Genomic DNA, 24,523 nt, shown 5'->3' with positions numbered 1-24,523 from the left:
CAGCTGTTCCACACACACACAGCTGGAATTATCGCACGAAGCTTTATCGGATGCATTCTCGTTTGATGATTAGATTTGAAACAGAATGAGCCCCCACCAATAGGCGACGATGGCCTCGTCTTATTTGCTGAAGTACAACGATTCTCGCGTACCTACGACCTGTAGTAGGCGCGCATCTAGACCATTCCTGAAGCGCGTACAACTGTCAATCAAGCGCCGGTAAAAGAGGGCAACAAAGATACCCCAAAACCGATGTGACAGAATCAAACGGTTGACAAGCCACTAGTGGTGGCGGGCTTCCCCTCTGCCCTGTATGCGCAATATTAGGTCCCCAAGACATCGCTTGGAACATCTAACCGATGAATCACATTATCTCGGGCGCTACTCGCTCAGTGAGAGACTTAAAAGATACAACAAAAAAGGCACACACAACAAAACCAGCAAAACCCCCCAGCCGTCTAATCGAAAAGTGTACAAAAAGGAGAGTGAAAGATGACACCGCTGGATGTCACAACAGTTTGCGCATCTCATCATGGATGAGGAAGAGGAGAATGGGACTTTTTTGGAAGAAGATAGACAGAACAGTGTCAACGGCATCATCATCATCGGCCATGTATAACATTTGAGAGGTGGGCGACACCGCGTCTGGCGATTGTGTGTTGACCTGACGTGGGTAGAAAGAGTGTATAGTGTTATGGTGTATGATTAATGCTCATCCCGACAAGGGTGGGCATCGCTCTTTTTTTTTGTATAGTTCTAGTTAGGCAATATCCATATCGAGAAAACGGTTCGCTTGTGCCAAATGGCAAACTTTTAAAAATGATGATGATCTCCCGGTAAAAGCTTTCGTTTAGCCGAGGTGTTATTGGGTTTGTACGGGTCGTTGTCTGCTTCTGATGATGACATGATGAGCTAATAAAATAGGGGAGATGATACTGACGAGGGCGCTTTCAAACTTTGTGTTACTTCAGGAGATTGCTGCTGCATGACTAAGAGATGTCTAGATGTCCCTCATGTATACTTACTGTGCGATGCTAGCCATTCGTTGTAGTCCAAGCCGGCCGGTAGATCCACTAGTAATCGCAGGTCCGCATCCGGTAGCTTCCGCTCTAGCAGCCCTTCCTCGAGGTAAAGCTTTGTGTCGCCCTGATTCGAATCTCCGTCTCGTTCCTTGCGTCGGGCTTTTCTGTAAAGAGAAAAAAACGAAATAAAAACCATTAAAATTATGCCTCTTTACTGCTTCACCTAAAAAGCCGCATGACATCTGTCACACGACAAAAACACACGGAGACGCAGCCGCCGCCGGTTGCTTTGATTAACATTTCAAACCGTCGTAGATTGAGTGCGACACTGCAAAGAACGAAACCGTTCATTTCATTGCGTTGCATCATGGGAGATGCCAAATAACGCACACATACCCTCCCATTTAAGATTACACCATTAATTCCATACACATCAACCTCCTCCCCTTTTGGTAGCCAGTTTTTGTTGCTTAATTATGAGGTTCTTGAGACGCGCACACACTCGGAAGTTTGAGAAATGGAAAGTCGTGAGAAATGGGAATTTGATTTTGATTAGACGCCTCCGTTTCGAAATGCATTGCTTCCCGGGTGGCTGATGCAACGTGCAAGACCATGAAGAGCATAAGAAGGGGAGGGTGTTTTGGTGTGAGGGATTGGTTATGTGTGTCTGTTGAAGCGATCGTAACTTATCGTCTTCTCTTGCCGATCGTGCATGAAGCGGATGCGTAGATCAAGAACCTTATCCAACGGTTACGGAACTAGCGGCAATAGATGAGGAAAGGTAATGAACTGTGAATATGTTCCACTTCTTTTTGTTTTATATCCCCTACCGCTTATCTTGGTTGCAACTTCCTCCATACGCTAACTCTTTCTATGTCTCTCTTTCTCTCATGCTACGATCAAGTTCTTTGATCTAGTCGAGATCCAACTTTTCTTTGCCTTTTTGGCGGCTCGTGCGAACCAGATGTTTTCCCGACCCCGAGCACCAGCACAGCATATTTGGGTCATCTTTGCCAACCGAACCGAAACGACGGAGGACTGCGGTGTTTCATAGGCCAAAGACCGATGGGAAAGGAGCAACGGCGGTTGAATTTTAATTCACACCACACATTTTACATCAGATTCATTTTACGCACGACGAAAATAATCATAAAAGGGCGGTTGTTTGTGATTTAACCGCACACATCTGGGTTGCCATTTTCATATCCGAAAGGCACAAAAACACGAAGACAAAGCAGTAGAAAAAAAGAGAAGTGTAGACCTAAACATTATCACGAGACTCTTCCCGGTTCGATAACAAGCATAAAAAAGCGACCGAGCGTTGGTCAAATCAACTGATAAAGGTTTTCTATCGCGAACACTGCTCCCCCTCAGTTAGGAAGTGGTGTCACGAGGCACTTAACCAGTGTGTCTGTGTATGTGTATCTTTTTAATTAAAAAATTTAAATACATCATCATGACAAGCAGCAATACTCCCTTCACCCCACTTGAGCGTTGTGAGCCACGTGGTTCTTGTCACGTGGTGTGCCCTCTTTTGGTCCTTCGAACCGGATTTTTACAATTTATGAGAGTTTTTCGTGCTGAAATCAAATTACATAAAGGTATTAATGATGCAGCGATCTTTTTTTGCTCATGACACCTTCCCCATATTAACATGGAAGTGAAAGAAGTAAAAAAGGAACGATAAAAAAAACTAGGACATCTCGCGCATCATCGCGCTAATGGCCGCCCATCAAAGGCGCACACTACCTCCTTTCAATTAGTTACACCATCGCCACCATCGTGGTAGAGAGAGAGAGGGAGAGAGGGAGAGAGATCCCCACCATTATGCGCTACAACACTTTGACCGGAAACACAGCGGGTGGTACGGTAAAACGGTATCACCGCAATGTACGCAGTGTGTGTGTGAGATGGATGTGATGATCATCAAACAACACGCCAGTTCGCCTCAAAACAACACGTGGGGATACATACCACACTCATAAAACAGAGTGCCCGCTCTATGCTTCTAATATCTCCCCTTTACTTTAGATATCAGGTGATACTTCCCTTCGTAGTGTGTAGGAAAAAAGGTGGAATGGAAGTACGCCAAAATAGTTTGCGTGGGTGTGTACATCACTCCCCCTTTCTATCTCTCTTCGCTCACTACTTAATCACATCATTCATCAATGCTTGTATGTGTGTGTGTGTCCGTGTTGGAGAGGGAGAAAAACACGGGCATGGCATAACATACTACACCATCGCGCACAAAAACACGCCAAATTATAACGGCACGTAATAGCTGGCGTGATACTGGCGTACTACTGCTGCTGCTGCTGCTGCTGCTGCTGGTGCTACTTGGTCTTTATCGCTCCGCGCACCGGTTCCGTGTCTTGCGTATTTACTCACGCGTATCATCATCATGGTTATGAGCGCGCGAGGTGACCAAGTAAACCACGACACATCACAACACACGGTTTCCCCCCAGAGGTCAATTGAGTCTAAGTGATCTAATGTCTTTGGAAGGGAAAGAGAATGGGGGGAGTGTGAGGTTTTGAGACACCCGTTTGAGACGATCGTACGATCCCTCGCGTGAAAGTCATCCGACACAGCAGCACTCGGCCTCCATCATCGTCATCATCATCATCAGCTAGTGTAAACAACAGCGCAAAATGCGAAAAAATATTAGTTCATTTTCTCCGGTGTTCCTCCTCGCCTACCGCTTCTCGTCTTCCCAGTTTTGTGATTGTTTTGATGACGCTGTAGCCACTGATGATGATGATGAGCAGTCGCCGCGGAAGGGGCAATAATAAAGACAAACAAGAAGCTCTTCTCAATTGATTAAGGAAGTGCGTCGTGGGCACGTCGTCGTCCATATTTCAGAGATTCGCTCTCTCTCTCTCTTTCCCTCTTTCCTATGCGCAATGCGTACGCACTGACAAATAATGATCTTTTACGGTCACCGCTGTAAATAACAACTTCTTCCAGGCGAAGAAGGTGTAGAAGGATTGTTTGCGTAGTAAAACCGCAGAGCACTCACGTGCTCCAACCTCCGGTCTCGCGTAGGAGATACGAAAACAGGGCCGACGACATGGAGCATCGGAACCTGAATCGCAGACATTACAGAAGATGTATTTAAAGTGCAGAAGGCAAGTTTACTTTACAAACTCGGCAGGACCGGACTCTTCAAGTTCATGGTCATTGATGGTGGCAGCATTTTCCTTTAAATGTCAATATCGTGTTGGCCCCGCGCAAAATGTAGATCCACACCACACTGTTGCCAACTGTGTTTTTTGTTGCTTCCTTTTATGCACTCCCTTCCCGCTTTATGATGATTTCCCCTCCCCAGTTTTATTACCATTCTTAGCCACACGGTGGTTAATTATTGCCCTGCGGGTTGGGAAGTGCCGATTTCGACAAGTAGATACCAGACCACATGACCGCAGGATCCGTACGGTTTATTTCATACCGGTTATTGGCATTAAACTTCCTGTGCTTTTCTCTTCTGGCAGTGTTCAAATGGAGGTGTACTAAAAGTGTGTTACAATTTTACTCTCCCACCCCTCCCAGGTTTGTGACCAGCAATTAAGATGTCGTTGACGTTCCGTTGTTCTACCTTTGTCGAATAAGAGTATGGGGAACCGCCACAGCTGACAACTGAGATCAGCAATTTTAATTACAATATTTTAATGAAACGAACGACCCCTAAAGAAGGAATTGGTACGGTCCCAATATTCCTAGGTGCTCTTGTTGGATATTAAACGTAAAAATGGGAAGCAAGAGCCCAACATGCGCCATAAGGTTCACACGAGTTTTGCATAGTGATGTGCACATACTGAGTCAGATTGAGATTATTCGGTGAAATGTTCTTCTTTAATAACTTGAATTAATTCATCACGAAGAGGTTTAATAACGTTTTTGCTCTTGATGGCAAGCAGCAACTCAGGTAGAGTGCATTAGTGCATTAGTGAGCTAAGAAAATCCTTCATAAATCACTTTCTTCACTCAGAGTGAGTGAAATAACTCTTTACAAGATTGAATCAACGGCGCTCTGTGCCTATTAGTTACTCACTCACAATGAGTCAATTAAATGTTGAGCAGAAAAATTCTTCCAAGAACTATAACTTGAGCAGTGATTTTTACTCTCTGCAACTCGCTCACAACTAATGATATCATAACTCTTCCGAGTGTAATACGAAAACGATGATTGGCTAAATTCTTAGCTATCAGTAGTAACTCATTAAGACATTTGCGAGTTCAATAGCTCTTCTAAAAATTTATTCTCAAAGAGAAAATATTTTAAATTAGAAAATTTATTATTCTTACACTCCACACATCAAAATACCTCCCCTTTTCACTCATAGTAAGTCAAATCGTTCGTGATTCAAATCCAACATGATTCATATGATTCAAATAACTCACTTTCTACACTAAAAGTGAATTGGAATAACTATTTAGTGAATGAAATACGATGATTGGTTTAATTTGTTTGTTTGCGGTGACTAGTAACTCACTTCCAGTTAATTAAATCGCTTGTGAATCAAATATTTTTTACAATGAATAATTTGACTTTTACTCCCTGAGATTTACAACTCACTCACAGTAATCCAAACCATTTGAGAGTATATTCTAGATAAGTGATATAACTCTTCGGCATAATTCACTCACAATAATTTTCCATGACTCTTAGCATCGGGCGTGTTATTTCTTAAACTTTCTAACTCATTCGTTTCAGATTAACGCTGGTGAGTTATGATGATTCTCATAACTAATTCTTTATGTAGGAAATGTCATCCAAAGTAATAATTGCTGTATAAAACCCGTATTACCCGAATGACCCCTCCACTTCCACATCACTTACGTCGGACAGAAGAAGATGTTGAGAGATTCCTGAGCATAGCGCACGAGCGACCCGAGTGCGTCAGTCAGCTTTGCCGGTACGATGCCCACCTGCCACATAGGCTTCCGCAGGTACAGTATACACTCGATCAGGCCCAGCTTGGATGGTGACGCACGCTCGTACACACTTTTCATTTGGGCCGCACCGCTTTTCGGGTATTCGGGCGACGACGACCGAAACTGATTGCGTTTCGATCCGTGCGCCGGGGGACTAGATGTGACCGAAACCGTTGTCTCGAGAAGGACGAGTAGCAGTTGTAGTATCTAGGAACCGTTTACGGAAAATACTACCACGGCACGGGGGAGTTTTTTTTATATCACAGATGACGTGAGGGGGGAATACCGCGTAATAAGGCCTCAATAAGGCCTAAGTTTAAGAGCACTGATTTGTTGTTGTTTTTTTTTCTTCTTCTCGCTCTATCTCTCTCTATCTTTCGCTTTTTTGGTGTTACTTCACTTTTAATAATTCACAGCACGGTATCAACACGGGCCCAACCCGTTTTGCGATGTTATCGCTGAATGTACTTGCGCCGCCTGGACGACTTGAACGCCGATGACGTCCGGCGTAGAATGCACTCGCAGTGGAAGAAATGGAACGGGCGCTGCGTCCACATCGGATGGATCATACTGCTATACTGCTCGCTACTTCCTACCGGAACAAACAAATCAACCGTGCACAAGCAACGGCATGGTCACCTTTGCGCATTAGCTTTCGATGGTCACCTCACCACTCAACATGTGTGCACGCACGCAATGCAATTCTGCTTCCCGTAGGAAATCTTCTGTACAGAACGACACCTCAATCACGACAAAGATCAACAAATCAAGCCTCACTAAACAGGATCCTTATTGTTCTCTCCCTTCCTCGCTTTCTAGACAAAATTAAACAATTTTCGCGTGTCAGGAGAGATGTTCCACTCTGTGGATCCTTCACTCACGGTATCAAACCGTCAACTGATAACGGAGTGATGGGCGCGCGAGACCCCAATCTGTTCTGGCGAGCGCTCGCGCACACCTATCGCACAGCTGTGTTTGTCGCGGCTGTTGCGCGAATGTTGCCCTGTCACGTTGCGATAAGCATCGACACAGGGCACCAACGGGAGGGAGAATCTCGGCGCACCCAGCGCGCCGGATGTATCCCGGCCCCAATCCAAACCCCCGAACGAGTCGGGAAGGAAACATTGATGTTGTTTTGGTATTGGTGTGCCTTTGCTTGGCTCACGAGTCGTTTCGATCCTTTAATTGAACCTACCACTCCTCCTACCATGTCCGGATCAGGTGACTCGACCACACTACCTCAGGAGAGATACACGGACATCGCAAAAACCACCTCACCTGAGGTACGCTTATCTTTTGAAGGGGGGGGGGGGCGGTGGGGATGTTAGAAGCGATCGACTAGAAAGGGAATTTAGATTGCGCGACTTCTGGAGGATCCCCAACCCTGCCGCCGTTATCAGCAAACCTGGGGGGGGGATAACAGTGGCTCACGAAAGGGTTTATCAGAGCCAAAAGCCGATGACATTTTCTGCGCGATTTCGTAAAGCCACATCCGTATGTTTACACTGGAGGCCAGTGTCGATAAGAGCCACCGAAGCATATGCGTGATTCAAAGCGCAAACAGAAACTGGGTGCGCTACCAGGCGTCAAGGGGCGACAAAGACAAGTTGTTTACAGGTCTTGTGCAAACACAAAACTTCCCAATATTGCTCCAAATTGAACCTGAACAAACAGCATGTTAAGATTAGGCTTATTTTGCGTCAATATTATTGGCAAACTACTAAATTCAAAGGAACTCCTAAAGAAAAACATCACACCTTTTGCAACTACAAAAAGAACATCAGGAATTCCAGATTAACTACAACCTCTACCCATATGCAGATGGCAAGATAAAGAGAGTTGCTTCACCGCCTTTTTTATCGTTGTGCTGACATTAGCACATTCCAAGAACCGTGCCAGCTGTGACACGCGGTCATCGTGGTATTTGCAGCAAAATAAGGCCAACCCACCCGGGAGTGCACGTGCACCAACCAGTGCCTGGACGATGCGGAGGACCAAACGATCCATTCCCACGCCACGAAGGCTGTCGCCTGGCCGCTAGCCAACCTTGTGGCCATGTGGTATCCACTGGATGTAGAGAAATTGATGGCTTTAGTAAACAAAAAAAACGACACCTTGGTACAAATATTTCCACAAAATTCCCACGAGTGTCTTCCAGATGAGGGGGATGAGCAGCAACGGCTATTCCTACACTTCAATAATTCATATCCTTCCCTACCGGAATGCAGCGGGAGGGTGCAATTACCCATCGCGCACTATCGAATGTGGTGAGAAGAGAACTTGTGAAAAACAAGAACAAGGTCAGGTCGAGTTTTTAGCCCTGATTTTGAACTGTGGATTGCTCTCATTCGTCTCGCTGATGTTATCTAACAGAGACCTGGTGGTGGTGTTCATGATACGGAATTGATTTCTTCCACTGCAGGTCTAACTTTGAACAACAATCTAAACGAGCGTTTGATTGCTATAAGAATTTATTTTAGCGCCCCAAAGACCGGAACAAATAGGAGGTTTTCGAGAACGAAGGCTTTGCGGCAAGGAAGTAATCAAACAACTCTGGAGAGCTTATCTTTCGCTGCTTATCGGACAAAAATCCCCCGCGCTCAATACAAAAACATGCTGCTCTGTTATGACCATGACTGTCCAATATACATTGTGCTTTATATATCGCTTATCGATCGTGTCCCAGGGTATTGCAAGCCGCAAAATTGTAACCTTCTACACTTCTATGAGCGAAAAAGCATAAAGATTCGAAACGATTACTTAATAGACGGTTCAATATTTGCTCAGATCATTGAGTCGCTGAGGAACGCGGTAGACGACATTCACTCAGATCAGTCTGTCTGTCCAATTTGTGATAAATTATCCCCCGCGCGCGCCCAATGGAGCAGTAAATTTCCCTTTGTCAACAGATTAGTACCGGCTCATTAGCTCCCATAGACGCCGGTGAAGCTCGGTGTCACTAACGATGCCGTGGGATGGGGACGCGCATGCCAAAGACAAACATTTGCAGCTGACGGCACCTCGGCAATCAACAGGATCAATTATCCTTCAACCGTTTGGGCGCACGTGTACGGCATCTTTTCGGCGGCGGACGGACATAGTGTAAGAGAGCACAGCAAGTAGAACATTCTCGACGGCAGTATCGACGACCCGGAGACCCGGCCCTTAATCCTCCGTGGTTCTGCTGCCGTGTGGCTATAAAGCTTTGGCTGTGTGAGCTTGAACACTACAGTGAGCTTTCTTGTCGTCGTCACGAAAGGACTTCAATTGTGACTGTGTTTTTCCTCTCGCTCTTTTTCAACTTCTTCGTTTATGCTTGTTTTGTTGTTTTATTCGAAGCTTTTTTTTTGGCACTGCAGATAAACACAACAACACGCTTACACATATACAAGGGGTTTTTTCCCCTTCGCTTTTTTTACTGGCCAAAAATATAGACTCTGTGCTGCGTTCCAGAACAATCCGACACGAAATGGGAGGAGAAGGAAAAGAGCATTGTGTGCCAAGAAGAAATGCCAAAGCAAAGGAAAATAATGTTTTATGTTCTGAGGCCGGGTGGAGCGGCAAACGGATCGTTACCGAACGCGCATCGCCGAACACAACACAACTACTACACCACCACTACCACCACCATCAACCGACAAAATACACTAATGACCTTGGATTCTTTCGGCATAGAGCTTTATCGTTTTTCCACCGTTTCCGTTGCCTGCTTTTTATCTCCCCTCTTTTTCCCCTCCTCTTCTGTCGCTCGAAATATGCCTACCAGGGCGACGGCGGACCACGGGAAAAAGTTCATGCGGCAAAACCCATTCCACCTTCCCTGTTCCCTGCTGCTCCCTGCGCGACGGCGGAACAATTTGTGACTTTGGCTCACAATAGCAACACAATAGTAGTGTACATGGGAGAGGGCGCGCGAGAAGGAAAGGGGCACAGGACACAAATGCTGCCGTTGCTTGTTGGAAAATTCACACCCAACCACCCCAAAACCATATGCTGCTGTGTGTGTCTGAAGGCCAGCTGTTTTCGAAGAGGTTGGGAAAGCGTGCCAAAATGAGCCTGTTGTTTGGTTCGGTTACTAATTCGCGTCATCATTTTTGTACGGCCCATTTTGAAAAGGTTAACACTGAAATGTGCTAGAACGTGTCGAAAATAAATACATGTCATGCTTCAAAATCACATTGAAAACTCTTCGAAAAGAGATGAATGACCGCACCATGATGTGCTTTTGCAGCTGTACTTTTCTCATTAGAAATTCGTTCAGCTACACGAAAAACGATCCCGCAATACTTCCGATTGCAGTTAAAAGCAAATAAAAACGACCCTACCTATCTGTTCTATATGATGGAAAGCTACAAACAAACACACACACACACATCCAAACCCCAGTCGAAGCTTTCGCATTAATGATAGCCAATAAATGGTGGAAAATTTGTCCGTTCCGGTGATTTATTACGCCCGAGCGCTTCATGAAAGTCAGCCAAAAGGGGGGGAGGGAGGGTTTCTTTTTCTTTCGACCACAGAACCCGTTCCACACATCATCAAAAGCACGACGAAAGCAAACGCATAATCTCCCACCGTCTGGAGGAAAAACTGCTCCAACTGCTACCGTTATCCCGTGGTGGAATAAACGGTACCCTTCGGAGGAGTTGGGGGGAGGGGGGGATGAAGGTGCAGTAATAATAAAAAAGAAAATTTTATTCCCTACTCGCAAAGGTTGAAGAACCTTTTGGCCCTCCCTCCTCACCTCCCTCTATGGAAACCCATTCTCAGCCGCCACGGTTCCGGACCGACTGCTGGCAAAACCCGTGTGTGGAGTGGAGTGGACAAAATAAAAGAAAAGCGTGTAAAAGCGCGTCTGCTCCAAGGTTCCCGCATTTCAGCGCATCTTTTACTTGCCTCTTCTCGGCATGCTGGAAGGGGCGGGGACACAGGAAGTCGAAAGAAATTGCAGACAGTAAGAACTTTCCTCCAACCACACACACACTTACACAGGTTTACGCTGCCACACGGGGGGGAGGAAAAACGCGAGTCAAGGCTGTATCAGTGGCACAGGCAACACAAAAGAAAAAGCGATTATAGTCCTCTCCCAAAAAAAACCCTCTAATTGGACGTGATTTAAGCCCACTTTTGGCTCTTTTTCCTCCTCAGTTTTTCGTCGCAAAAATATTAATATTATTGTACACCGCGGACCCAGCAGCGGAGCATAAGCACCATCACAACCAGCACTACTACCGAATTGTTCTTTTCTTCTAGCTCGAGTTGTTGGGTTGTGCTTGAGTGCTTATACTGATTCTTTCTTTTACGCAAGATTCGACAGACATTCGAGACTCAAGAGAGAGACAGAGAGAGAGATTCTTAAATGCAAAACGAGGTGGAAAATACAATTGCCAAGACAGCAGTTTTCACAGCCCAAAACGCTTGAAATATGGTTGCTTTCTTTGGAAAAGGACACACAGATTGTGTCCTTTGTCCTTTGCCTGTCCGCAAAAAAAGGCCCGGATAATATCTTTATCGTTTTATTCCGTTCCGGTGCGATTATTGGAAATTGGGAGAGGATAAAAACCAACACAAAAGAAAAGGTAAATTTATCGGCAAAAATCGGAAACAGCAATCAAATAGGGCTCTTGTTCTCGGTGAGTTGGAATTCCAGATGGAGTAAAATGATACACCATTTGGGGTCGCGTAAATTAAACCTAAACGAGATAATGATGAGATTTTCTCATACGACTTTGAGAGCAAAACGCCTAAAAAAAGCGAGCAAACACCAACACATGCTGTGGGGGGTCCGGTCCGATGGGAAGCAAAACGAGTTCAAAGGTTAAGCCTACCTCATATGCCACCAGAGGGCACCACAACACTAAGTGAGTGCCACTAAGAATTGTTCTTTCGTGTGACCAAAGCCCATTCAGGGTAGCGTTTTTGTGCGTGGCAAGTCCGAATTTCGTCACTTGCTTTACACAATTACACTTGTGTGCATGACTCATTACGGTTGGCGAACGCACAGGCGAATTGCGTGCAAAAAGATCTTATGCCTTTCTTGCTTATGTGCTCGGTGAAGGTTAAACCGATTTAATTATATGCAAAAGCGCTCCGGCCAATGAGGCAATCGACCAGGGCAAGACGTCATATTTTAGGCTCTGTAAATGTTAATGAAAAAAAGGTTAAACAAACTGATGACATCAATCGCATCATAAATCATCCTATCGAGAGCTTGAGCGTTTGGCATCTTCTTCCGCCATCGCAAGTCTCATCTTAAAGGTCACTTTTGCGTGAAGAAGAACGATAAAAAACAACACACACACACGCGCGTGCATGCTCAAACTACACTTGACGAACTACTTTCTCTGGTGGCCAAGGGGAAGAGTACCTCATCCATCCACTTAATATTCATTGAGCATTCATGAGTCACAACACAGCCGCATCCCTCCCACCGCCTGGATACCCCAAAAGTCGGGGGGGATTCCCCCCGCTCAAAAGTGATGTCTTATTGGGTTGCGGAGGGTTAGTTTGGATGACAAGCCTCCGGATGACTCATACACTACACCTCAAGTGCGTATCAAACACGCTCCACAAGTAAAGCTCAATGCGAACCTGGTGAAGTTCAAGTCACCAAAATGAGACACTTTTTTAACCGGCATCACCACCCAACACAGCACCTTCTCCTTTCCTCCAATCCTATGCTAAAGTGCTCACACACTTCACCTTACTTTCACGACGCCGTGCGGTTTGTGCGCCATTTAGCTGGCTTTCACACGCGCCTCCCTCGTGTAATGTGTGTGTGCAAACCATCAAACTGCTTGTTGTTTGCTGCTACTGTGGCTTACTTTCGCCTTTTTTTTACACCCCAACAGGATGATGGTGGTGAATGATTGTTGCGCAAAGAAAAAAGCGGCAGCGACACATACGCACGCATTGCTGCCCAAAATCCGGGTTCCTAACTGAGGGAGGCCACAGTCCCATATAAAATGAGTCACCCACTATATTATAAACGAGGGCCCAAGACACAATAATGCTGCAGAAGACCGTTATAAGCGTTACGAAAAAATACGAACGACACAATCGACACATTCATCCGGGAAGCAGAATCACAATAAAATCCGTCAAACACACACACACTTGTCTGTTGATGTGGGAAATGCTTTTCTTTTTAATTAATCCGTTTAATTTGCACTGTTTTTTGCAAATAGTTAGTTCACAGACACGCTGATGATGATGAAAGGGGCTCCCCAACGCAAACACTCCATCATTTTCACACTTGTTTTCACCCTTGGGGGCAGAGGGGAGGCCGGATAAAACAAACTTTCTCAATGATTCATCAATAAATAGGAGTGTTTTTCTCCCCTTCCCTGCTGCTTTTGTGTATGAGTTATCCAATTTTCCGCTTGTAGCAAATAAATTTAAGAAAAATGCACCCGCTTTTCTCGCTACGGGGGGATGTGGAAAATTGGGAAAAAAACCTCCACAGCACACCAACTTTTACATACACACACAGTCGTTGTGGGACCACACGACTTTCTCGACGCCGTAAAAACTAATAATTCGTCGCTTTACCACTGCAATGCAGAGGCAAGGGGGAAGCACAAACACACACGCACACACATACACCAAATGTGACACAAATTGATCCCCTCCTGTATAGAGAGGTCCCCTTTTTTTTGGCCAACCTTTAGAACTTCCTGATCGGGGTGTTTTTATTTAATACGATGCTACTAATAAAGAACAAAACCACATACACACACACACTCGGTCAGCTGTTCCACGTGTAACCCACTGGTGTGCACTCACTGTGAAACCGAACCCGGACAACCGACCACAACACATCCGTCCACGAAGTGTGCTGCGCGGCACCTAGCTAGTACAATCACCACCCGGGGGAAGTATTCATTCGTGACTGAGTGAGACTTGGACGAAGCGCCCGAGCTAAGCGGACCCGCGACAACACAGAGGGTGGCTCAATTATCAAGCCAGCGGCCAGGGCAAGTGAACGCGCGCGTGCATTTCTATGAGTGTGTGTATAGTGTGAGGTGGTTTGTTTTGTTTTTGTATGTGGCAGCCGTTTGAAAGAAATCGAACGGGGTGGTGAACTCCTTCACCACGGTCATGTTCATTCACGTTCCACTGCTCACTGGCGTGAATAGTGAGAAGATTCGAAACGGAAGAGCATGTTTTGGGAGAGAAAGAGAGCGAATGCAGAGCTTTTAAAAACATTGAGATGAAATTAAACAAAAGCTCCATCGCTTTGTGAAAGGGGTTGATTATTTTCTCTCTCTCTCACTTTTTTTGCGGTTCGTGTGTTCTCAGCAGACTCAACGCTCACTGCTCACGCGAGCGGAATTCAACTGCAGTGAAAGATTGGAGGAAAAAAACAGTTTGTTTTGATTTTTTTTTCTAATGCTCTGTTCTAGAGATGGGTTCTGCGGATCGCACCCACGGTTCCGCTCCGGTTCCGGCAAGTATGATTCCGATTCCGATTCCAGAGATAAGGAATCGCTAGTTCCACCGGAATCGTCCGGAATCGTCGGAATCGTCCGGAATCGTCGGAATCGTCCGGAATCGTCCGGAATCGTCCGGAATCGTCCGGAATCGTCTGAAATCGTCTGAAATCGTCTGGAATCGTGCGGAATCATCGTAATCGTCCGGAATCGTCGGAACTGTCGGAATTTACCGGAATTGGCTGAAATCGCCCGGAATCGACCCGAATCGTCCGGAATCATGCGGAATCCTAGTCAATCGATAGTAGTGAATAGTAGAGCCGATTCCGGTCGATTCCGACTGTTCCGACGATTCCAGACGATTCAAGTTCACGTTCCGGCCGCCGCGCATATGTCAATGCTGTCTGTTGTACATTTAAGCCAGGAATGTCGCGCACTGAGTTCCTCAATATAGTTCGATATGGACGCTAGCATCTTGTGTTACTGTTTGTATCTATTTGTATTAGGTTATGCACTGAATAAATGACATAAAATGAAATGGAATTCCGACGATTCCAGACGATTCCGGGCGATTCCGGGTGATTCGGAACGATTCTGGACGATTCCGGGCGATTTCGGGCGATTCCGAGCGATTCCGGGCGATTCCGGGCGATTCCGAGCGATTCCGGGCGATTCCGAGCGATTCCGGGCGATTCCCGTCGATTCCAGACGATTCCGGACGGTTCCAACGACTCCGCACGATTCCGACGATTCCGGACGATTCCGGGGGGTTCCGGCTTGTCGGATTGAACCTACCCTTCGGAACTGGGTCCAAAATTTGTTGGAATCGTCCGGACCCAGTTCCGATTTTTTGTGCGTTTTGCCCAACTCTACTCTGTTCTAAATCGTAGCGGAATTTCGCAACGAAACAGGAACGAGTATTTGTTTTTGCAGAATAATGTTCAATCGATGGAGACGCTTGGTGCTCCAAACGATTGAAAGGAAAGCTTTTGTACGTCAATTTTTAAACCATTTTTTTAAGTTTCGCTAGAAAGGTTAAGATTTAAAACATACATTTTCCATTCGTTATTTTACAGTCGATTGCTGCTTCATTTTGCCTCAAATCTATCAGTTTAAGTGTTTTTCCTTTGTGTTTGTCTTTTAGACATTAATGTTTTTTTTTTTTACTTTTACGTAAATATCCTTGTTTTAAATTGCTTCACTAAGTAATGGTAGCAGGGGGCGGTTCCGTAGTACAGTCTGGATTTGTACCTCAAGAACCAAAACTGTACGATTCATTCAATTCATCCTAAATAACGAATGACCTACGTTCTTTGATTCTTTATAAATCATAATGTACTGAGTTTTTCAATAACATCCTACCCTACCCGTCGAAATAAAGAACGTCCTACTACGCCAGTTCGTTCATTTTCCCCATACAAATATGAACGTGAACCGTATGGCCAGATCGTTCACAAAAAGAACGTTCTACCCGTCGAAATAATGATTGTCCTGGTCTACCAAAACATTGTCGAGATGTAATAAAGTAATTCTTCCTGCGTAATGAAAACATTTTCCATATTTTCATAAACTGAAATGAAAGAATGAATCGCGATTCACGTTCAGTTCATGTAAATGAAAGAACTAGTACGTTCACGTTCATGGCCCGGATTGCTCAAGCCTAGTACAGTCGTTAACTAGTACGACTTAATAACATGCCCGTCATGAGTTCAAACCTCATATGGACCCGTACCCATAGCAATGATGCACAATCCGACTGCGTGGCACTGAATAAGTTTCGAAAGCATGATAGGCCGGCATGTTCGCGTATACCTAACGGCAAATAAAACGTTATATTCGAAAATTCATTAATTTAAGACCCAATGTTATCATTTTCGTGAAAAATAAATGTATCATTTGGAACTTTACGTACAATTAATTGTTTTGCGAAGGTTTATTGTTCTACTTTCTGGTAAGATGAGATGATACGCATTAGTGCATCTCGATCGCCGTTTGCAATAATAGAATGTAGTTTGCAATAATAGAACGCAGTTCGCAAAGCAAATTAAACTTAAACAGCTCGTATAAGAATTAAATTTAAATAATTTCTTCTGAAAGCAATACATATAAGACAAATCGGGAAATTGGAGGATGTGGTTGATGTCCTCTGTAGAAAATTGGTGATTTAGTGGCCAAATTGAATAGCAACGACCAAAACTTAAACCATTGAACTGATTTAAGATAACAAAATAACATCAGTACAGTATAAATACTTAGGCTACGTCTCTCGCGATGAATATTTATCTCCATCCATCGCATGTTGTCCCCTACTTCCGGAATCATATCGACACTTACCTAAAAGTAGAGAAAGAAAAAAAACGAACAACATTAACACATTGTAGCCCACCTTTCTAAGACCTACGACTAACGATTAGCAGTGAAAAACAATGTCGTACAGTTTAAGCTCAATAAAACTTCATCGCAATACTTGTCTCCAATTCGGCGAACCAATCACCCAACCCCTCTGCTGTCGGTTGGCCGTTTTCGGTTAGCACACTTCGAACCGCCTAACGGGATCGAACACCGATAGACACGTACAAAACATATTTCCCAATTTGTAGAGAGTAACGCGCCACCCGCCACCGCCGATCGTCAATTACTGCTCCAAACTGCTCTCTCGGTCAAGCATTGGTCGGCCGGCATGGGCATGCGACTGAAATTAAATCGACAATGTTGTACACACAACAACAACAACAGCAACACGGGAGGAGGGAGGAAAATGACGGCGTCACCGGGGACGAGAGGTAACATTGTCGTGTTTCAGGCCCGTTTTGCCGGTTTGCGAAGGGAAGTGGTGGGTGGCCATGTTCGTTAACTGCGCTCGATTGGAAGTAATGTGCCGCAGTGACACTTTTGCCTTCCACCACCACCATCATTCCCGGTATTTTCCGAATTTTCCTAGGAAAAACATTTGCAACATGCTGTCAAGGGCAGAGGAATTAATCCACGAAGCGAATCGAAAGCAGCAAAAAGAAAAGCGATTAGTCAAACGCAAAAACTGTCACTTCTTTCCTCGTTCTATGAAATCCATTTCAATGTAGACAACCGTGGATGCCCACACACACCCAAACAATACTCTCTTAATGCTAACACACAAGCGGAAAGCTTCCAGTTTATTCTATTCTGAAGGTTTCTTTCTACAGTGTCAAAGTTGTTGTTGTTATTTTTTTTTTACTGTGAGTTCAAGAACTTTAGGACAAATAACTTTCACTTGAAACGCTGGGAAGGTTAAGTTGGAAAGAACCAAACGATTATTACACGGAAAATGTACCACCACCAGGAGGAGACACAAAAGGTCGCTGTGAGGAAAAAGAAGGGGAGGGCGGAGAAGCGGTTGTGCAAAAATGTCAACCCAGCAAGCGAAGCTTTTTTGTTTTGCTGCTGATGCGGCAAGGAAAGAAGCTTTTACCTTGCACACGAGAGGGGTAGTAAATGTCAAACTGTCAACGAAGCGTGTCATGGTTGGGGTCTAACTTCTCAAACGCATTTGACAGTTTTATTTCAGAGCGGATGCCGAACTTGATTAATTATTGTTGCCGTAATTGTTCTAGTGTATTAAAAGAAGTAACCATATAAACCATTTATTAAGCGCGGTTACAAACACACACACATACACTTATGACTGTGTGCTGCTTCATCATCACTCAATTCCCAAACCCCGCTCGGAGAACGCTCGATACACGGTCAGGCGACAGGCACAGTAATTGTACTTCGATGTTACCACGGGTTTTGCGCGCTTGATTTGCATAATGCCGACATGAACCATGACCGACGATGGACGGCCACCAGTAGGCCATATAGGAGCGTGTGCGCTTCTCACTATCCATTTCCTAATGCTGTGTTCTTCTCCCTTCGAGTGGCAGACTGGCGTTTCGTGACTGGCGCGCTGTGGGTGAAGGGAACATAGAACCTCAACTGAAAGGGAACTGTAATGGAATTTACCACGTAACTACCGCAAAAGTGGTAGCCAAGGGGGTATTGGGAAAGGAAGAGACAGAGAAGTAAAGGTGCAATTAAACTTTCAAATCGGACCAATCGAAATAAAAGGAAAAAACAATTGCCACTAGTAGAGGCAACTACAACGGCAAGTAGCTACACTCGATGACCACCTCCATGCAACCGCTTTCTAGAACCGATTCGCTGTTCTAAATAAACGATCCAGGGCGCACCGGTGGTGGTCTCTGCACTAAGCATACACACCTGACCTAACCGGTTCGGATCGGAGGGTGGGTTTGGAGGCAAATTGGGGCACTGTTTACATGTGATTAGAAAAGTTGGGGAAATTGGGAAAAGTTCTACACCGTAGCGGTGTAATAAGAAGAGTTTATAAAAAGAGTCGAGAATCGGGCCACTGTTCTTACAAAGAAGAGAGTGCAGTACGCAAGAGGCTGACCATCACCCCATATAGGAAACTGGGTTTCTGGGGCGAATCGAAGTCGGTGAAAGGACGCGTCCCGCCCCGTAGGCCGTAGAATTAGGTACATTAGGTAAATATACCGCATTGGTTACCAACTTATTAGTTTGCAAACGACCCGATAGGATGGAAAGTTTAAGACACATTTTAAAGGGCCTACACAGTTGGTATACACTGACTATGCGTCACTGTTCGAACACAGTATTGATATTATATTCAAATATTGATGTAAATCTTCAACAATGATGTACATTGATGTACTCCCAAAAAACCAGAAACAGCTACACACAGAGATATGCGAAAACCTTTTGCACGTAAATATATTCTTCCTCGCTGACTGTGGTCACTGAGTGCTCTGAACAATCAAAGAAAGCCAAAGATCTATCAACTCACCAGCAACAAATAGAACAAACAAAACTCTTCAAAAACTGCGTCAGAACGGCAAACTTCACAGCGCAAGTACACGATCGAGGTTATGCAAACGCATCATACAGCAAACCTCCAAAAAGTGTGTTGGTAGTTGCTGTTTTGGAAGTGGCCAAGGAAGGCGCGAGAATGAAGAGGTGTTAGAGGTGAGAGGTTGGGAAGTGATGTTTTCCGAGCGATGACGTGCCCCAACAGCTACACCGAACAACACACGGCGGTGGTGGTCGTGTTGTTGCATTGCATCACCGTCCCTTAAAAGACATGGTTGTTCAGAGTCAGAGAATGGCTTCGTCTACTCTGCTGGCGACCTGGGGGAGTTCTTCTTAATCAAACAAACGCCGTCCCCCCTTTGAGCGTGATGGATATGCTATACTTGTGGCGGGAAGCAGAGTTTCCGAAACTGTATATTGTGAGGTTTTCTGCATTTTCAAGGGCACCGTCTGTGAATACTGTGAGGAGTGTATTGGATTTGGGAAGATCCTGTCCTATCTCTAACGCAGAAGTGTGAACAGTTGCGGAAAACAAACACGAGTGAACAAGAGAAGTGCACATACAGTGTTGCACGCAACCCGTCCACACAAAATGATGTCAGCGTTTAGTCCAAACCCGCTACCAGCTACTGACTCTGTACAGAAGAACACGCTTTTCCTTCTTACCCAGGTGGACCGAAAAGCCGCTTAGCTCCCCACTGTTCTTCTCCTGTTTGTTCCCCTCTTTCCGCTGTCCGTCAGGTTTTCAGTGGGTCGCCGTCATCCGAAAAAGGGAACGTCAATGTCGTCCAATTGACTTCTGGTTTGGCCCGGCTGAGACAATACGGGCCCCGGGGGCTTGAGGTGAGATCAGGTTCAACGAAATGCAAATGAAGCAACACAACACTCTGGGGTGATGATGAGCAGCAGTAGCGACACGTCGGACCACACTTACCAAAGTGACACACATAACGAGAGTACAGCCAACACCGTTTAAATGTAAATCAAACGGAAAAGCCTTTGGTCGCGGAGTGTGCTCCGTGCCATAGCAGCGGCTTACGGAATGTTTGATCTTGAAAAATTAGTGTCGCCATTATTGCGGCCACCATCATATACTGCTGAAGGTTAGGATACGTGGAAGGTGTTAAGTAAATGGCAGGGTCTTTTTGCTGGTTGCAATTAGCATGCGTATGATGTAAGAAGGGCGCAAGATGAAAGCGTTACTTCCGACAGAAAGAGTCACTTTGTTTAGTGACTGACTAACCCAGAAATCTTGAACAACTTGCATTTTGTGTTGAAAATGTCAAACAGTATGAGGTTAAAGGTGTATCGAAGTCAACAACTGAAGCAAATCGAACGCAAATATTACCGTCAAGCTGCTAGAGCGAAGCATGCAGAGAACACTGCGGGGTTTGGTTCTCGGTTACGCTACGACACGCAACGCTAGCCAGGCAAGCATTGAATGCCCACCCCGCCTGCAGGCAATATAAGCGATCGATGTTGAAGCCACTTCGGCAGCATGCGCCACCAGGCATAACCAGGCACAATGTGAAGGAGGTACGGCTGAAAAGTATGACATTTATGAGCAACTCCAGCCGCATTGAAATCGAAACAATATTGGCGAAAGTGCTCTGTGTTCGGGGTTTGGAAATGGAAACTCCGCGTTGGGAAATTCAACAGTTCAGAACGGCTGAACCTACCTACTTGAGAATGGTTGGCTAACAAATTCTATGGCAAATGCAATGGTTTCACTGCTTCCAGGAAAAAAAAAAACCCAACACCAGATGCACCCAGATTCCATCTAGAAGATTCGGATATATGTGCGCGTTGGCTTTTTTTCTGTGGATTGATGTCCACAAACACTACCAGACGGAGGGGATGCAATAAAACTCGCTTCAAAAATTTCCACTCACAAACACACACGCACACACTAAGGTTGGATTCGGCAAAGTCTTCGCATCGAAAAACAGGCCCAAAATCAAGGGATAGGTGATGTTGTAAAATCTCGATCCAACAATCAATAAACAACCGCAGAGCACCACGGAGGGAGCATGTGCACAGTAAAATGCCGAGAAAAGAAGGGTATGGTGATGGTGGTGGTGCGAGTTTTTGGTCGCTATTCTTTTACTCGTACCAGATGTCGTCCAACCAGACACGGAATCGGAGATCCGAACTGCAATCGGGGGCAAGTTCGATCAGATGGAACTCGCGCTGGGCTGGAAATTGGATCACCACTGTGTGCTCATGTCATGATGTTTGTGTATTTTCGTTGTTGGGCAAAATACGAAACTCCCTCTGTTTTATTGACATATCGCATGGTTTGGGGCGCCGCCTTTGAAAGTTTGAAACAACACAACAAGCAGCGTACGTGTGTAATAACACCCTTTCGCGAGAGTTTTAAGATGTTCCGGGTGGTGGTGGTTGTGTTGGGACGCTTTAGACCGAAGCGCCAGTACGCCTTCCAAACAGTACTTCAAAGCACAGCGCGAGATGTGCCTGCTAGCCGGAAGTTCCACGGAAGAAAGGAAAAGCACATGTAGACTCTGTTTTTGTGTGTGTGTGTGTGTTCTCGTTTTTGGGCACATCCGGAGTTTCGCTACCGGAAGTTTGAAGCAAGAGATAGAGAGCACTGTTTGGTCGGCAGTAAAAGGCTAGACGACGCTTTATGGCGCGCACAACCCCATCCTCTCCGGTGTGTCCGGTGTGATTCGGGCGTTTTTCTTTAATGGAAAGTTGTCGGCCAGATGTATACACCCGCGGGGCCCTTTTTTGGGGTGTGATGATTTCTGCTGAGTTGTTCTATTTCCTTCGGGTCTGCGTAAGGCTGGGTGAGGTGCATTGCTTTCTTAGAAAGCAAAGAAAGCAAATAAATGTAGGCTCCACAGATACAGTGACAGCCATTGAACGAACCGAAGAGTGTTTGCAATATCTAGAGCGCGACGAAATGGTGCCTTATATTTGATGATCTGTAAACAGTCAGACGTACCACGGTACTTCAAAATCGTATGTACATTCGACAGTAGGACAGATTTTGAACTTCAAAAGATGGTTTTCAAATTAACATCATCAATCTCCTTTTGTTGTTTCAATGATAAAAGTCGTTATATATGAAATACTTCAAGACGACAAATATCGGGGGCCGGTCTGGTAGTACAGTCGTCAACTTGTACGACTAAACAACATACACGTCATAGATTCAAGCCCAGAATGGACCGTGCCCCCATACGTAGGACTGACTATCCTGCTATGTGTAATGAATCAAGTCACTGAAAGCCAAGCCTATTAGTGTTACAGGCAGGTCTTGACCGAATACGGCTGTTGTTGTGTCAAAAAAGAAGAAGACGACACATCGTGAATACTCTAGATCGACATATTTTGTTCGATTCAGACATTTAGGGAAGGTTATTTAAGTATTAGATATAATATATAGTAACGCATTTGACACACAGAAGAGCTAGCGTAACAGCAAATTAGTTTATATATAAATTTCGACCATAACAAGCAGTTTTTATAACCTTCATATGAAACAACGATGCTAATAATTTTAAAGATTCATAATTTTCTCGACATATTTTTGAAGTAAAGAAGCAATTTTACTGACCATTTCTAAAAAGTGCACTATAAATTGAAAGGTCCATACAGAAAACTGGCCAGGATTTTCTTTAATTTCATCCTTTTTTGTAAGCATGGTAATTCGGATTTGTATAAAGTTTGGATATTTCTATTAAAAATTTACAAGTATAGACAAACGAGTCCACCAACTACTGTACTGTACCTGGCCGTCAAAGTTTAAAAAAAACTGCACACATCAGCCTTCATCAAGTATTTCACAAATCTATCACAGTTTTCGTTTGGTGTGATATTAACAATTTAAACCTCTGACTAATGCTTATTACCGCCTACCCTTCAGGAGAGAGGCTGATAACCGTAATGTGGAAATAAAAGGGCTCATTTTTTGCCGGTTCAAATTACCCATTGTCAATGGGGTCGGTGTGTCTCGCTCCCCACACACACACACACGAGATCACGAGATAATCGGAGTGCTTTGAGAGGTGGGAGGTGGATAAAGAATGCTCACAAATTGCTACTGTTGCGATGATCGTCGACTTGCACAACCGATCGGTCGGCACCATGCATATGCACATATACGCGCGCGCGGCGCGGATTATGCAACTCCGCGAATAAAGCACGCTGATCTCACTTACCACATCGCCGACCTAGAGACTGATGCCGCCACCACCGCTACCAGATTGCTTCGGACATACACACTCACACATCGCATCAGCCGACAATGCGACCTATTCATCATCGCGCGCGCACACAGTACAGCGATTTGCTGCAGTTTGTCGACTGTTTTGGGAGATGGGGGAGATGCATTTGTTCATTTGATCACAATGTGTGGTTGCAGAGGGAGATTTGCATAGATCGGACGGCCTCATGTGCAACCGGGCGCAAATACACCTACATATCTAGCCACTCCAATGTGTGAAAAGGTCCAGCGTAAATGGAATTATTAGTACGGAAAACTATGACCTGTGAAGTGTCTGGGAGAGTTGGAAGAGAGGAGATGCTTTCGACTGGAACACCACACTAGCCCCTATCATTACTGTTCACCGCCCTCTATCACACCTCTCGAGTGGAGGTGGGTGGGTGTTCCTTTCCTCCCCCCACAAGCCAACTCCCTTTTTATGACGCATACACACCCGCAGCGAGACCATCAGGACGGCGATTTGTATCAAACGAAAGCGAAAAGGCGATGGTTGTGGTTTGCCCATTATCGAGACAAACCCCGAGACAGGCTCTCTTATCGAAGATTGTTACGAAGTAGTGGCGCCACCACACCACATTCGTCTAGCTGGAGCTTTTTGCTGCTGCGTTCGTTTCTCCTCTTCCTGGTTATCCGTTTGGCCGTGTGGTACACATTTTGTTCAGCTAACACATTCCATTTCAGTGTTTCTTCTGTACGTGTGTGTGTGTGTGTGTGTTTCTCTCTTTCTCTTCATCCACACACGTCAGAGATCTCGAACACGCTCGCCAGATGGCGTACCGTTTGATAAGCATCATCCGAGCGATTAAGTAACGCGAGCGAGAGCAAGTAATGATCGGGCTTCTGCTGGGCTCCAAAAAAAATCCCTCCCTCAACACGCAACAAACGAAGAAGTTTTGGTTCCGTAACTCCGTTAGACGGCATCCCTCGTCTCATCCGGTGGTTGCGCTGTTTTGTTTTCTTTCCGCTTACCGAACATCTTCTCCACGTCAGCCCAGAAGACGACTTGAGAAGAAAGG

The 24,523-nt window shown here is 45.2% G+C and overlaps 1 protein-coding gene across 18 annotated transcripts in view; it reads right to left on the bottom strand.

Annotated features, from left to right (window-relative positions):
* The window catches only part of LOC120904815 (MOB kinase activator-like 2), a 110,330-nt gene that overhangs the window by 6,374 nt on the left and 79,433 nt on the right, over positions 1-24,523 (bottom strand). For 14 of the 18 annotated variants that reach the window (XM_040315194.1, XM_040315191.1, XM_040315206.1 and 11 more), the window contains one exon: positions 1,026-1,186. In XM_040315194.1, coding sequence (XP_040171128.1) covers positions 1,026-1,186 — 161 coding nt within the window. Of the gene's footprint in view, positions 1-1,025; positions 1,187-5,862; positions 6,868-13,621; positions 13,844-24,523 lie in introns of those variants that run through there. The other 4 variants (XM_040315203.1, XM_040315204.1, XM_040315205.1 and 1 more) reach the window with 4 other exon arrangements.

Source organism: Anopheles arabiensis, chromosome 3 (assembly GCF_016920715.1).
Source record: "Anopheles arabiensis isolate DONGOLA chromosome 3, AaraD3, whole genome shotgun sequence".
NCBI lineage: Eukaryota > Metazoa > Arthropoda > Insecta > Diptera > Culicidae > Anopheles > Anopheles arabiensis.
This window is presented reverse-complemented; position numbering and strand designations above follow the sequence as displayed.